The 16408-nt window shown below is 44.0% G+C and overlaps 1 protein-coding gene across 4 annotated transcripts in view; it reads left to right on the forward strand.

Moving 5' to 3' along the window:
* Positions 1-16408, forward strand: part of VAC14 (VAC14 component of PIKFYVE complex) — a 1997670-nt gene that overhangs the window by 1186295 nt on the left and 794967 nt on the right. For all 4 annotated transcript variants that reach the window (XM_069654807.1, XM_069654798.1, XM_069654816.1 and 1 more), the window contains one exon: positions 8290-8422. In XM_069654807.1, coding sequence (XP_069510908.1) covers positions 8290-8422 — 133 coding nt within the window. The remainder of the gene's footprint in view (positions 1-8289; positions 8423-16408) is intronic.

Consider the following 16408-nt stretch of genomic DNA (forward strand, 5'->3'; position numbering starts at 1 on the left):
CCGGCAGAGGGAAGCATGTGCAGAACTGTGAGAAACTGAGACTATATGAACTGAGTATTGATAGCATGGCCGGCGGAGCCTAAAGAAGTGATTGAGCTACCAGAAGTTGAAAGCCTAAGAATGTTCAATTATACCAGTAAGCCAAAGTGTGCAAGACTGACATACTTGTGCCATCCACCCATCCTTTGTGTTTTGAGAAACTCTCTAGATCCTGTGGGGTTGAACCTGGGGAAGGGAATTGGTGCTGAAGCCATTCTGACATTTCCTTTTGAGACACTATTTACATTTTGTATTCCCTTAACACATTGTTCTAAGAAGGATGGCAAAGTTAGGTTTTCTTAATATAGGCCTTTTTATTTTGGCCAGGCTAACGTGGACGTGTTTGTTATTGTTTAAGGTTCGAGATTACTCCCATTTTAGAGTTAGAGCCAGTTAGGAATTCTACTGTCCCAATTAAAAGTATTAAAAAAAGGTTTTTCGAAACTTGTATCCATTGTGTCTGTGTCTACTATTGATACTGTGTCTTCCTCACATAATACAAAGGAGGGTCACCATTATGCTAGAATGACGGGCTCATTCTTATTTCGGCATTTCTCATTTACTTGTTATTTCTGAGGTCTTCTTCTGCTGTCCTAAGTGGGAAAGTTCTTGGTTGAAGTTTTGTCATTGGCGGGAATCCTTTATAACTCCCGCTGAGGCTCCAGAGTGTCTGAGAAGGCAGGAAGCGAGGGAGGAGGCCAAACTCTGCAACCCTTTGTCTTTCACCTTGTCTGAAAGGAACCACTTTCTACTGGGCAGCTGATTGTGCTGATTGAACAGCCAGACCACCCCTTTCTATAAACTGCAGGGAGAGTTTGCAGAAGTTGTGGTGTAGTCTCTGATAAATACTGCAATCCTGGAAGCTGCTGACATGTCGACCACTTGAACCAAATCAGAAGAGGAAGATGAAGAAACGATGGCTGTAATCATTTCCAGCAACCGGAAAGTCTGCTGTGTAACCGAAGCCTGATGTAACCCTTCCTTCAATCGACCTGGGGCTCCTGAAGTGATTACGACTCCTAACCAGAGACTGGTGAGATCCACTAGTCTTGGAAAGACCAGAAAAATGAGCCACCCCTCGATATGCTGTGACCTTGCTGGGCTGCAAAATGCCAATACCTCAAGCCAGTGTGCGGTGCAGGGTCTTCAGAAGTCCGATTTCATCCAAAAATTTGGTGGACTCCTGCTGGACCTCTAGAGAGACGATTTGAATCCCTAAAGTCCCCTCACCAGAGTGCTGAACCCAGAGAGTGAAGAGAATCTGGCCAGTGATCTTCGTTCTTCATCAGGTACCTGTAAAACAGCGCCAAATCCACAGAGTCACGAGAAACTGAGAAGACTCCTTTGTTGGAAGCCTCCCCTGTTGATTGCTGCCACCAATTTCTAGTCGGTGTCCATTTCTTCAGTCTCCTGACCAAGAACCCAAGGACCGGGTCCTGTGCTGCTGCTTCCTAGAAGCATCCACCCAGAAGCTCTTCCTTTCTGCTGAAGTACTGTGTTCGCTTGGGTAATACTTACCCTATTTCTTGTGTGAATCCTGTGAGGCTGAGTGGGTGATTTGTGTGTTTGGGAGTTTGCTCATACCATTCACTGAGGCCTAATGCTGGAACGCATATAGGGAGCCTTCTGTGAAGTCCCTAACCACTTTTCAACTAACTCTCTGGAACTCTGACTTTCCTGCAAATGAAACCTATCCCGACATGCCTACAGCTGGGGCTTTTATGATGAGGCTTCAGTCTCGAAATCTGTAACAAGTAGTACTTACTTGTAAATGAGTAGCTGAGTAACTTTGGTTCTGTAATGGAATAAGTTACAAAGCATCTTAAAGTTAATACTTACCATTAAGATGCCTGTTGCTCCTTTAAAAAGTATAGAAGTTATTTTACTACCTTTGAATTGTGGTTCACTCTTCTAAAAAGTAATATTGTTGGTAGAGTTTTATCATTTCTAAACTGCATGAGTGTAAAAGCCTACCAATAGGATTGAAATACATTGTGTCTTTCTAAAAGTGTCATTGGGTTTTGCTTTCCCCAATCTGCTCTAGTGCATTTCTAAAACAGTCTTGAAGTTATTACTTGCCTTTGAGTTGCTTGTAGCCCGTTTTAACATTATTTCATTCCTTACTTACCTGTGAATTGCTGAATGCCATTCTTAAATGTATAATAGGTTCCTTACTCACCTTGGATTATCTTGTGTCCTTCTAAAAGTGTATAATTGCGTTATGCTTTCCCTGAAATGCTTTTGAGCATTTCTGAAATAGTCATAACGTTCCTACTTGCCTACGAACTGTAGATTACACATCTGTAAAGTAGGATTGGTTAAACTGCCATTCCTGTACTAGAAATAGTGTAATAGGTTTATGTAACAATAGGCCCTACTGACCTTAATAGCTGTTGCTCTTCTTAAACTGTAACTGGGTTTTGCTTTCCCTGAATTGCTTAGTGCACTTCTAAAATAGTTTACTGAATTAATACTCGTCTTTGAGTTGCTTGTAGCACCTCCAGAAAGTATGAGTTACTTTACTAGCTCTTAACTGTGTTCTTAAAAGTAATACTAGTAGTGTAACTGTATCTGGTCTTGAAAAGTTACATATGTTGCAAGATATCCTTGTAACACGGGTTGGTATAACTAGGTGATTCTGAAACTGAATAACGCTGTATGTTATGATCAATAAGGTCTACTGACCTTGAATTACTTATTGTAACCTAAAAGTAACTAACCTGGTCTTATTCCTCAAGAATAGCATATTGCCTTTCCGAATGTATAACATTAGGTTTGACTCACCTTGAACTGTTGAATGCTATTCTTAATAGGGGTATACTTTGGGTTGTAAACATTAAGTATTGTGTTGGTTTTTATAAATGTGTTTATGAATTATTTGAATAGTACTTACTTCCCCAAGATATATCTTGCCTACTGTATTTAAAATAAACCATACTTTTTACAATACCTGGTGTGTCAGTGTTTCTTGGAGCCATATGTATGCTACAATTTCTTTGGGCAGACCTAGAGCCCTCTCTCCCTCCTAAAATGACTCTGACCGCTCTGTACATGCTAACCCCATTCTCAGGTGGTACAGCCTTATATTAAGAGTGGAGTTTTTGTACTGCCTCAGATATGGTTTTATGAAGCCCTTAGTTGGATTTTAGAAAAACTGTTCTAACACCTACCCCATGGGCCCTTGTTTGTTTTTCGCCACAGGTCCTTTGGGGGATAGCAGAGACCTTTTCCGGTGTTGTAGCAGACATTGCTTACTGCCTACCAATTTTTTGTGCCCCACATATTCCTGGTGGCCTATTGTAGCCTGTCCCGTGGCTTTCTCAAAAATAGGAGGCAGAAGGATGTATGTTCACCATGGTCTAGCGTGGCATACAGCACGGCCCTGTATGTGCCCCCAGAAAAATCTACTGCGTATTATTAGGTGTGAATGGGCCCAAATTCGCCTGCTGGTCAAGTGGCAATGCGCAGCGCTTTGTAATATTCCGACATGAGATAATGATGCCGTTGCACTGGGCCCAACATCTTGTATCAGCCCTGGTGCGCTTAGGTCCTAGCACTAGGCCGTTTGGTGTACCCCTCAACACTAATCCTATTCCCTTCCCCGAGCATGGCACCCTCTTTTTTTTTTCGGCATTGATTTCTGTATTCAGTTTATGCCAAACATATAGCTAAAGTCAGGCTCTTCATGCCTTCATGAAATCTCCGTAGACAGCACTACTGTTAAACAGGGTTCTAGCAGCTTTCTGTACAGCGATAGCCAAAGGTTCTGACTTGGCTTCAGCCCCATCACCCATCCGCAAACCATAGCTCTGCAACTTTCACCCCTCCTGTCTATAGCTTTTGTTCCCTATCCAGTCTTGCCCATTCATACATATATATATATATATATATATGTTCTTTATATCGCGGTTGGTTTTGTAGCTTTTTGTACTTTTTTTCGTTTCATAGCATTATAAATAACACTTACACCAACAAGATAGCTCAGCGAATTAAGTACCGGCCCCAGATATTTGTCTTTTCAGTCAGGAGTACACAGGATGGCATCCTAGCAGGAACCCCCCCCTCACCCTTTCCTTGATGTTTTCAAGGGTGATACATTTGTATTCCGCAAAAAAAAATGGTTAATAAAACCATCTATTATCATAGTGCTTAGAATCGGGGAGAGAGTGTGTGAGCGAGAGCGTGTGAGATAGAGAGAGAGAGAGAGAGAGGGTGTGTGTGAGAGAGAAAAAAAGTAAAACATTTGGCTTTTTAGTTTGGAACTTTCCTTTTTTATCACCAGGAGAAGAACTTTGCTTCATCATCTAGAAGAAGGGAGACATTCTTCTGGACCAAGAAGATCATCACTTTACTTAGTTTGATATAGACTGTAAGGGAAGAAAATAGGTTTCGGCACACAATGGTGGGCTACTTGTTTTGGACAGACCGCCTCTTATAATGTATCAGATGGGGATCTCTCTCGTATTTTGCATTATAAAAGTTTATAGCCAAATATATGCCACCTGTGTGTCAGTCTCCTACCTCTACACCCGTACACTTGGTATGTACACTTTCTGGCATATCCTCCTTTTCAGACTAGCACTGGCGTTTAGGGCCATAGAGCAATGCTCAAAGAGTCAGCTATTGATTCTAGTATGGGCCTGTTTTTTTTGGTCTGAATGGGCCATTTTCTTTTTTGCAAGACTGGGCATGTTTCATAAGTTACTGCCTAGTTTTAACCAATGTTTCTAAGCAAATCTACTTTAAAATGAAATATTTGCAGCATATTTTGCCAAAAACACAACCTTGCGCAATACTCTGAACATCTGTTCTGAAAAGACTGTGGGCCTCTGTTTCATTGATGCCTTGACCGATTTCATGTCCCAGTCCTACCCTGCTCCTTTGCCTCAGGGAAGTTCCTCTTGGGGGATGGCTGCCTGCTCGAACATGCATGGGATAGATTCTCCACAAAAGATCTGTAGGGCAACCACTCATGCTACCGCAAATAGATAATTGATGCTTCCATGTTGCATCTGGGTTTGCCTTCTGAGCACAAATGTGGTAAGCATGTTCTTCAGGCAGTGCATACTTGCACATTTTTTATGATGTTACCTATATTCTACACCTGGTATTGTGAAACCTTCCTGGCTTGATTGTCTTTTTGTGGACATTTCTTCGACCAGTCTTTGACATTTGGTATAATTGAGAAGTAAGGACTAGATGAGGAAGCTGGATTTATTGGCAATGCCCGGATTACTTACCGGTAATCTCCATCACTCCTAGTGCAACTCTTCTTTGTGGTGGTACTCGCACACCTCTCTAACGCCCATGTTTTGGGCGAAGATCGTTCCTGGTACAGTAGCCTTTGATCAGAAGGATTATGGTTCGAGGGACCCCTTTATAGAGCCAGGGGTGGGGTGGGGTGGTGGACTTAGTTTAAAAAACGGGGATGTTCCTGGTCAGAAGGCAGACTCCCTTGAAAAAAGAAAGTACTGTGACGAGGAAAGGTAGGACTGGCAGTATTGAAGATTATCAGCAAGTAGTTCAGTCATTGTTTGACACAGGCGTACAGATTCCTATGCATAATTCGAAAACAATTTGCAATCCAGCATAAAAGTAAACCTCTTTTTGTGTGTGAAACCCGCAGAAAGCATTGAGAAGGACTTCAACACTTTGTAAAGTTTTAAAAAGTGTTTACTATGTGATTGCAGTGTATTTTCTGTTTCTCGGAAGCAGGTACCTACTAAGCAATCGGTTGAGAACTGTGTGGGCCTTTGTGGCTATGATGCACAACTGCCAATCCTAGTGATAAGGACTGGACCATTGAAACCCATCAGGAGCATGTTAAACTGGTCCCTCCACCACAATCCATTCCTCACGCCCTGTTACGTCTGCCTCGTTCCTCACCTAATGAAAGTGTGGCTCATTAGAAACCCACTTCTCAATTAGAAGTACTGAATGACTGAAATGCTTAAGATAATCGGGAAAAAGACATGCATAAAGCGGCTGTCCGTAATCTTTCTTTCATCCTGGCCCCACTAGACCTGTCAGCTGCATGTGACACAACATTCCCTGACCATCTCCAGCACACAATGGGCTTGAGCTGCACTCAAATCGGTCAAATAATCCCACCAGAAATGTGGTAATTTCAAATCTTTGTGCAAGGGTTTGCTTGTTGGTTACTGCAGGAATCCGCACTAACCTTTTCAACAAGCACACATGCCCTCTGGTCGACTATGGCAAATACGACAACACCTTGCAACTCTATAAACATGATGCTCCACTACTTTTCCACCTCTTAGAAAAAGTTGATGACAATGCCTTTATCCACAATTAACGAATATAAGTATGGCTAAACTGCCTATGCCTAAACGGAAAGAAAATGAAATCCTACTCTTAGGCAACCGTAATCCAAAATGCCGATCATTTACCTGACTGACAGAGCTGGGTACTTCACCTTGTTTAAAAAAAAAATCTGTCCATTACTCAATATTGATGACAATTCAAAATTGAAGTAGTCCAAACCTTGGTGCTATAAAAGCTGGATTATGACAATAGAGTATCACTAGTACTAACCAAGAAATGCAACATGAAACAATTGCCACTCCTGAACTATGTCCCTGCTCTGCAACCTGTGCTGCCGCTATTACCTCTGTGGACTTATTTATTGAGTACTATAGTTCCTCAAAAACTCGAGCTCTGTAATCATCAGGAATGTTTAGATTTTGCTCTACCTGGACTGCTGTTTTTTCTGACCTCCTATCTCTTCCTCCCTCTCTATTGCCCCGCCCCCCCCCTTGCCTTTTGGTCTGTCCTGAAGTGGGTAATTTCACATGTATCCTGGTGCTTTTTATAAATCATAAAAAACAAAAAAGTAAACAAGGAGACGAGAGAAAAATGAATTTCTGGGTCAGCACAATGCCGAGCAGGAGCTACTGCATAATCGGGTGCCTGGACAATTTGCACGATATGTAACTCTTATGACAACTCTGCTATAAACTTTCATGACATGTAAAACCATTGAGGGCTGAACGGTAAAAACATTGCCCAACTCGGGGGTTGTTTATAAATTATAGAAAGTGTAAAATGTAGTCAGGAAGAATCATGGTAGGCTGCTGCTGTAGAGGAGTGCATTAATTGATATGGGGATGTATTGCCTTTAGCAGGCGTAAAGATGTCAGTGGATTGAGGGAACCCAGACGAGACGTGCAGGCAAGCCATGAGGAAAACGCACTTCTGGGGCAAAGAGGCATCCACCCGCCTGGCCCTCTTCTTGTTTTCCAATATACATACTGCTTGGATCCACAGATCACAAGCCCAAACCTTTAATTCTGCATTCATAGGGAGATGGCAAGATTGCCAGTGAGCGAGAGTACAGAGTATGGGACTGATTCCGAGCCTGAAGGGCCATTTAGTCTACCAATAGTCTCACTGGTGACAGAACTGTGACCTTGATCTTCAGCTGTCTAGACAACATCCAGTACTCCTTTTTGTGGCCTTCTGCCTCATCACTTTTCACCTCCAAACCAAGGTCTAACATCTTGCTGGTTACCTCTCGCTCTGCCTCTGAATCAATCTCGTAGACAGCACCTGCTTCCTATACCTAAAAACCATAATTCAACTTAAATTGTATTTTATCTCTTCTCCCATGATAGTTGTTCACATTCATTTTCCTCAGAAATGACTATGGCAACAGCCTCTACCTAACATGATTTTTTCAATCTCTTGCTGAGACTCCCCAAATCAGATCACACCTACTCCACAGCCCACTAAAATAATCCGATTCAAAACCCTCTGCATTTCCATTGGGTCTTTCACCAACAAAATATCCCTTTTCTCACCCATCACCTTTTTTTACGAATCCCTGCCTCAAGTATGCCAGGGTCTCGTAGCCATGTTTTCGCTGACCAATGTTTCAGCCTATAGAACTCTCTTCTCTAAGGCATCGATAATAACACTTGCAAAATGAAGAGCTTTTCCTTTCAGTTCCTGTAATCTCCTCTCTTTTAATTTATCCGTCCCATCTCAGCACCGAACCCCCACTTTAATGTTTGCATTCAGTAAAGGTTCAAATAAATACAAATATTCAGACTTATTTTAATGTTTGATACTGGTTAGTAATGGGTTCCACGTGCTTCACACCGTACTTGTGCATTTTCTGCTGGCTCTAGTTCCTGCTGTTTCATAGATAACCTTGCTAGACCTTACTGTTGGCCTTGAATGGTCTCCCGCCCTGTTGGCCTTCTTTAACACTATTATCTCTTCTTCCAGGTGCCAAAGGTATTGAGTACTCACCATCCACACCAACAATGAACTCCTACTTCTACAAATTCATGATCAACCTCCTGAAGCGGTTCAGCAGTGAGCGCAAACTTCTGGAAACCAGGGGTGCCTTTGTCATCAGGTCAGGCCTACCGCAGCCTTCTTTAGGGCTAGATAATGTTCTTTTTGTCTCCCAGTTTCTGTGATCTGCTGCCTTTGCATGCCCGTTGCATTTTGGTCAGAGCTGGATCATGTTGTGGTCCTGCAACCCGTCTGTGAAGGTGCTCCCTACAAGCCTTAACTGTCTGTTCAGAACACCTCATTGACTTCATATAGTTCGTTCACTTGCCACTTTAAAATGTGCCTGGGATGGAATGGTGGCACAACGCTCATGCATGACCGAGAAATGCTTCACTTTGTATTACAGGTACAACACGTTTAGTCTGGGGCCATTTGAGTTCTCCTGGTCGTGCCACCCGATTGTGGTCCCTGTGATAGGATATGATATATAAGTCATTTATAACGCACCTGGACACCAGTGTTTCTAGGCGGGTGCCACCCATAAAGTTGTTTGCACCAGAAATGCTGCCTAGGTGGAACACTTATCATTCACCACCGAGGCCACACGCAGGCTCCACACATGTTCATGCAGGGACAGCGGATTGGATAAGTGTGGGAAAAGGTGTTAGGAAGCTGCCGCCTTCGTTCACCTGATGGGGATGGAGAGGGTAGGGTGTGGTGCAGTGTAGATGGTGAGGATCAGAGGTGTTGGGGGTGAGGTGATACTCCTCCCAAAAGGGAACCAAAAAAGGCAGGCTTTGATTGTTAAATTTTTAAGATTGGGAGTTAAATGGGTGTGGGACAGGGGAAATCAGGGGGTAGGCAACCCCTTTAAAGGGAACAAAGAGTGTGGCGTGGTGGAGCGTGCCATTTTGGAGAATGACAGCCAGGCAGGAGCTGTTTTTATGGGGTGGTCTAAGGGGAGTGACAAGAAAGGCAGGCATTGTCCATTGGGAAAAAAACAAGAGCCGACCATAGAATGAGAATTCTACCACTAGCCATCCGATAGCACAGTGAGTAGAAGTAGAGTGCTTGCTTTGACATCTGTGCAGAGCCTGCTGACGCAGGTTTGAATCCCGGCAGGGCCAAATTCAGCCTTTCATCCTTCCCAGGTGATAAATGAGCACCACACGCCGTGGGTAATAATAAGTAGCGCTATATAAATGCTAAATGATTATTATTATTACTACAGTTGGCTCCTTGGTGGGGAATATGTGCAGAAGGAACTCCAGCATCTTTTTCCAATCAAGGTGTTGCACGCAGATGCTGTTCCTAAAGTGCGCAGCCATTGTTCGGGCTGCTTGGTGGTGTTAGCCCATCTATTGTTGCCGGCAGCCCGTGCCCATTGGACACATCATCTGCATCCTCCTGTGGTTTCTGTGTGTTCCCTCCTGGTTAGCCTCTTCGTTCTTGAGTGGTGACATTTCTATACGGGTCTTGGACCATAGTAGATAGAGTATAACACAGAATCGGTGGAGAACGGTTGAGTATCTTCTGGGATGAAGGCATTTTATTGTGTGTGTGACCTCCAGCAGCGTCACTGGCACTTACGCTCACTTGGACCACTTTCTCAGTCCTTCTGCGTTCATCATAATTCAGAAACACTAGGAAATTCCCACTGACCAACGGCCGCCGTAGCACATTTTAAACAGGGTTTTTCTTACAAAAAGAATAAGGAAATCGTGAAACAAAATAATGTCTTTATTTTAGCGTGTGTACAAAATGCACATCAATGCAGGGTATGCTGTGGAACAGGGATATGTCAATCACATTTAAAGGTTCAAGCCAGCAAACTCACCCACATCCCGACCTCAACCTTGTTTTCCATTGATCCTGGGACATTTCTGAACACTTGGAGTGCTTTCGTATTTTTATTATTATCCATCATCCATCTCGGATTTTTGTTCTGCATAATGTCTTTTTCCTGTTTTGTAGATTGTTTTTCTAGTGCTGTTTCGTCTTCCTTGAGAGGCTGATGGCTGCCTTGTTGAGCGGTGTGCCAAATATATTGGGAAAATGCGAAAGAATGATGGACGCTCTTGTGTCCCTCCTCCGGATTGCTTTGGCGTCGAGATTACTCCTGCGTCTGAGAAGAAGCATATCAAAGTTGATCTGCTCCTCACACCTTTGAGCTCCATTCATTTCACCCCCGCCTTAGCTTTCCCATTATGAATTTTGAGCAGCCTATGGTGGTGGTCTTTTGGTGTATTATATAGCCTTTCATCGCCAGCAGGAGATGTGCCTCGGAAACTACACAGGCAAGGCAAACCTCTGCCACCTTATACGCCTGTACCAGCTCAACAAAGGGATCTGTTTGACACTCCTGTGCTCATCACCAGGGACTTGGACGTCTAATAGTCAGAGTTGTAGGGTTTTCAACTTTTGGCCCCTCTAGTAAGAGCTTCATACCATCCAGGCAATCCTGCAGCGGTTTATTGAGAGGCCACCATCAACATAGAGCGTTCCTTCCTTCCCCAAACTAAGTGTCGCACAATAAACGGTTAATGTCAGTTCTTATATTCAGCCCTATCTCCAACTCATCGAATACCCCTTGGATCCCTTCCCCTGAGCTACCAATGAGCCAAAAACCAGGCCGATGTACAGGAAATATATTTATATTTTTTTGAATTAGATGTTAAGAAAATCACACTAAAATGTGAAACACCACTTTATCGGTGGCACAACCCAATAAACTTCTCTCATCATAAATACATCACACAAGTGGGTTGAAAAGAACACAAATCACAGTTCTTTACTTCCTACAAATTTCACTTCAAGAAATAATGAAACAAATCAATAAACAGAAACAATTACCAAGCAGAATTAATTAAATGAATATTTTTAGTTAAATAGGCTAAGGATCTGCCCAGTTTTGCCCCATCCCCCGCCCACTATAAAGAGAAAGGATTTAAGGCCACCTTTTGATTACAAAGGGCTCAGGACCCTCTGGAAAGTTAGGGTAGGGATTTGGTTACTCCACTCTCAAGGATGGCCTCCCGCTCTCCACCGTAGGACCCAGTCAGCTTTTAGGCCTTCTTAAGGTCTTTCCTGGCAGCTGTCATATTAGGGTTCCTTTCCCCAAGCTCAGGCCCCTTCAGTTCCAAACATAAAGTTCAACTTGTCAGGATCTACCTTTTACTTATTTACACTTCCTTTCACACACAGCCTTCTCATGGGGTAAAATCGGAGACTTTAGAAAACGCTAGGTTCTTTGCTCCTCCTAAGCACGACCACTGTGATCATTGGCCCCTCTCTGTATTTCCTGTACTTGCTTTTCCCCTATCCTTTCATCTTCAGGCCCTTCATCGACCCCTTTGTTATCTTTCACTTTGCTGTGCACACTGTCATCTTCTTTGGCTTTCTCCTCTTTCACCTTGTGCCCCTGGCACCCTTCGTTGATTCACCTTCTTTTCACTGCGACTCTTGCACATCTACTTCTTTACTTTCGTGCACCTGTCCTTTTCCTTATCGTGCCTCTTGCACACTTATTCTGTTCCTCGGTGCTCACTTGCACCTTTCCTTAACTTTCGGGTCACTCGCACCCTTCTTATTCACCTTCAAACCTTTTGCTTTCTTTCTGCTCTCTCTGCGCCTTTCTCTCGCGCTCCATTCACTTTTTCCACTTTCTCTCTTGCTTTCCACTTCGTGGCGCTTTTCAAAATCTGTCTTTCTCCCTTCCTGCTCCAGCTAGCCGCACACTCCCAAGTTTCTCCCGCTTACTGACTGGAAACTCACTGGTTAGCGTTGCGCAGGCGAGCGGTTCTCTCTGGGCATGTGGGATCGAGGTCAGGGTCTCACCACCTGTCACTCAGACACCTTTGGGATGGGCACAAGTCCCAGGGGAACAGGCACTTTGCTGCACACTGCCAGCAGGACACAGATTGTCTTACTCTGGCTCCCTGGAGACACGGCTCCCTAGCCACGCTACAGCCTCTTCCAAACACCAGGCCAGCGTCACAACACGCCACTCTCCCCCCTGATCCTCCAGGCTTCTTCCCCCTACAGCTCCTGCTCCTTGGTTTCCTTCAGGATTCAAAGCCGCTCTTTTGATTGTGCAAAACCACACCTTTTATACTTAAAATAGGAGTCAGGTGTGAGTAGTCTGTGTTAAATGCCTGACCCTGCCTGACTCCATTAATGGGACAATCTAATGGTAGTAGGTGGCAGTCTTCCTTCCGTTTCTCAAGGTATTTCTTGCAGGTAATCTTCACTACTCTCGGTTGCCTCTTCTTCTTCCCAGTATAAGTCGGAAATGGGGGGGGGGTGGAATGAGATTGAAAATATCCGATGAAGGCCGAGTAAGGGTTTTCTGATGGAAAAAGGGAAGAAGGGGAATCCCATTGTAAAGACTGGAGGGAGTATATGTATTCCTGCTCTCTATATGGCAGAGTAGAGGCTCAGAGCCCCCCAGCCAAGATTCTCTATTGGATAGGGAACGTCGAGAAATCAAGGCTTAAGCTCTCAGGAGGTGATGCAGGCTGGTTCCTAAGTACAGTGCAGCCCCCAAGCACCCACAAAGGAATGTTCACACACTATGTTAGTGATCAAACAGTTCTTTATATAAATAGGCTCAAATTATGTACACAATCACAATAACACACTGTGTGCTCATGATAATCTAAAATGGTAAATATATACAGTTTTTAGGTGGTACTCTTTGATTCCATTAAAATGCATCAACTGTACTCAGTTCAAATGTCATACAAGTCAGTTAATAAAGTGAACCAACAATAGACATAGGAGGAAAAGTAATTGGTTAAGCAAATAGGCAAAATACTGGCCCATTTGCCTTGACACAGTTCTGTGTGAGGATTCCCCCCTCCTGCGCAACCTTTAAATAAAGATATAATACAAGCCCAGTCCATATATTGTTTGTAAGAGTCGTATTTCCTTCTAAATCGTTCTACAAACCCAATGTACCTGGAATAGCAGATTTCGACGTTGGTTCGTCGATGGATCCTTTTTGAGCGGCTCCCTTTAAGGTGGGAGCCACGGATCGTGGAGATCCCTCGAAGAGGTGGTGAACAAAGGCGTCGAGGCAGCAGCTTCGTTCCTGGCGGTGCTCGTGGACGTCCTGTGAAGACAAGGCATGCGGTGCACCTCGACGACGATAGCTCATTGCCTCAAAGAGTCTATGAAGACCTTTGGCCCAGCAAGGGCGTCTAGCCGTCCAGCGTCTCTGTGGTCTTCGGGTGGTGGGAAATCCACCGGCGGATGCTCCTCAGCGCATCAGAAGCCTTGACTTTCTCCGGCAGGACAAAGCAGTCAGCGGTGCTGGCGAGAGCGTCCTTGAATTCAAAGTGTCTTAATCAATGGAGCGTTGCGGCACCGGCCGTCAGCGGCTCTTCGTCAAGCGGTTCCCACTTCTGGACAACACAGCTTCGACAGGCCTCCAGCAGTTAGCGAACCTGCGAATACTGCTCGACGATGGTGGATGGAATGTCCGGTGCTTCTCTTCGTTCTCCTCGGCGGTCCCGTTCCGGTCAGCAGCCTTTCGAGGGTCTGACATCCAGGGAGCTTTGGTAAAGATCAGCTTGTGCACGATGGTCCCTCGTAGCTCGGGGAGAGGTCTCCTAGCCAGGTCCTCTCTCGGAACAGTTTCGACGACACGGCAGCTTTCGGATTGCGGTGAAGTTAACAGCAGTCAACCTTCTTCTTCGGGCTCGGCTTCGAGATTAAGCATCAGTTTTGACTTCAGCTTCTGAACAATTTACATCAGTGAGAGGTTGTCAGGACTAGTCTTCAGATCCAACGCCGGAGCTGCTGAACCCCACAGACTCACAAAAGCGTAGCGTTCTAAACTAACTTTAAAACCCTTTGAGTCCATGACACCCCAGAGGGAAAGGGGAATTTGGATAAAATAATAAACTCAGACACTGGAACTCGAAATCCCTTCTGGAGGAAAGTATCTGCATTGATGAGAAAACAACAAATTAAACCAAATATAGTGTGCATTTATATTTACATCTCAACTTCTTATAATTCAACTAATACAAAATTGTATTACCTGAAAGTCCTCAGCTATTGCTTAGAGGACGATTCCCTTGTTATTGAATAGCTTTTAATTTACAGTTTATTGCTTTCAAGGGAAGATATGTTGGCTTATTTCTTATGAGTTTTTTTCTCCTTTTGAATTAAAGTGTACACCATTTAATTCTTAAATGAGACATTTTTCAAATGCTGGCTTGACATGAGACTCAATTAATTAATAGAGTTCATCTGCGTGGCCCAAAAATCCTTCATATAGAAAGAAAACTTAATTTCAAACCCTTGAAGTGTTTCTTCTTATTTCCTCAGTTCAACTGAAAGGTTTCTTTTTCCAAACTTGTTCATACTCAGTAGTTCAGAAAACTTAAGTATTTCTGCATAGCGTCTATTTATATTTCTTGAATGAGCTGCATTTGCATTTCAGTTGTTGTAAACCAAAATATAGTTTGATTCACTTTAAACACATTAGCTTGTTCTAGTTGAAGGTTTCTTATGCAGTCTGCTCTGTCATTTACTTTGAAAGTGCCTTTTCAAATAAATAAGTTCATTGAAATACATTATCCAGTTTTATTGTCAACTAAAAAACGGAATCTCTTGTATATAGCCTTAAAAAGGTTTCCTTCAATAGAGGCAGTTCATAAGCGTTGTTTAAATAACTGTCGCTTTGCACGCGCACTTAGATCAAACAAGGAGGAAAAAAAATGTCAATCTGGCTCAACAGTTCGTATATATCACGTGGAGTAAAACGAAGCAAAAAATATTTTTTTCTCAATTCCACCATCTTGGCTTGGGCTCCCAACAGCATTCTTAAAACTAAAGTTAAGGCCTAACCAGAAATCAAAAAGAAACTTAACCAAAATTAAATAAAATGAAATACTGATCAAGATTTAACTTTCATTTTACTTTTTCAGGGATCTACATCTACTCAGAGACCTGACAGAGGTCCCCATATATACTGTTTGGTCTCTCATTCACTCTGCTGGATCACATTCAGGCAACCAATCATCCAGGAGGGCATTCATGCAGGCAGGCAGCCAATCAGGCACACAGTGCATTCAGGCCATTCTCCTCCCTCCAGACGCTCACAACAAGGAATGTGTACTGGGGCAAGCACTCTGCCATTTAGCACTCCACACTACATTCATCCCAGTTTCGGGCAGGGCTGTCTCAGTCTTTGGGTTGCATACCAGAAACCAGACACCCATAACAAGAAGTGCATATTGGTCCCACAACATACAGTCACTGGGGAGGCTCCAGCCAGTCTGGCCTGGACTTCCCCACAATACCATATATGGAACTTCCACCCAACAGCCAGTCAGGGGGAAGGCACAGAGTCAGGGCTTTGGGAAAAACAAGGTAACAGGCAATAGAAAGCAAGAAGCCACAGGGGCTATCTTGTCTCCTATCGGAAATCAACTGATTTCAATGGCAGGGCCTGGGTATCCCAAAATGGAGGATACTCAGAGCACCTGTCAAATTCAGCGTGGAGCTTCCACCAGCCCATACCCTGCTATGTGGGCCACATACAGGTGCCCAAAAATATACACTAGGGGTACAGGGTTGTAACCCCACCCATGGGTGCCATAAGGGTAGCCCAAGGGTCTGTGCACCAAACCAAAAAGAGGAAGAGCTGCAAATAATACAGAACACATATGGAAAAGGACTACAGAACAAGGACAGGGAGGCCCTGTCCCTCCAGTGCATTTCCAGCATCACAACCATGTCTCGCCCTCTGGCATTCTCCTTCCAATCCCCCTGTGACCTTCCACTCAGGTGAGCCTCCCTTGCTTGCCCACCCCCTGGGTTGGGATCCAAAAGTGATGGCCCTTCCCTGGCCACCTCAATGGAAGATCCTGGGGGAGTAGGTATGGGAACACGGTGAGGATTCTCACAAAGTGCATTCCACTTTATATAGCAGCAATGACACGATCAAGTTTACAATCATTGGGGAGTTCCCTTCAAGAGTTCTCACAAACAGGATTGGACAGTTCCCTTTCTCTCCTCCCAACTCCAACACATCTTTAAGGATTGGCTTATGAGTCTGGAGCAGACTATTTGCAATCCCCATTTGTTCTCACGT

Source organism: Ambystoma mexicanum, chromosome 1p (assembly GCF_040938575.1).
Source record: "Ambystoma mexicanum isolate Mex_15411 chromosome 1p, UKY_AmexF1_1, whole genome shotgun sequence".
In the NCBI taxonomy this organism is placed as follows: domain Eukaryota; kingdom Metazoa; phylum Chordata; class Amphibia; order Caudata; family Ambystomatidae; genus Ambystoma; species Ambystoma mexicanum.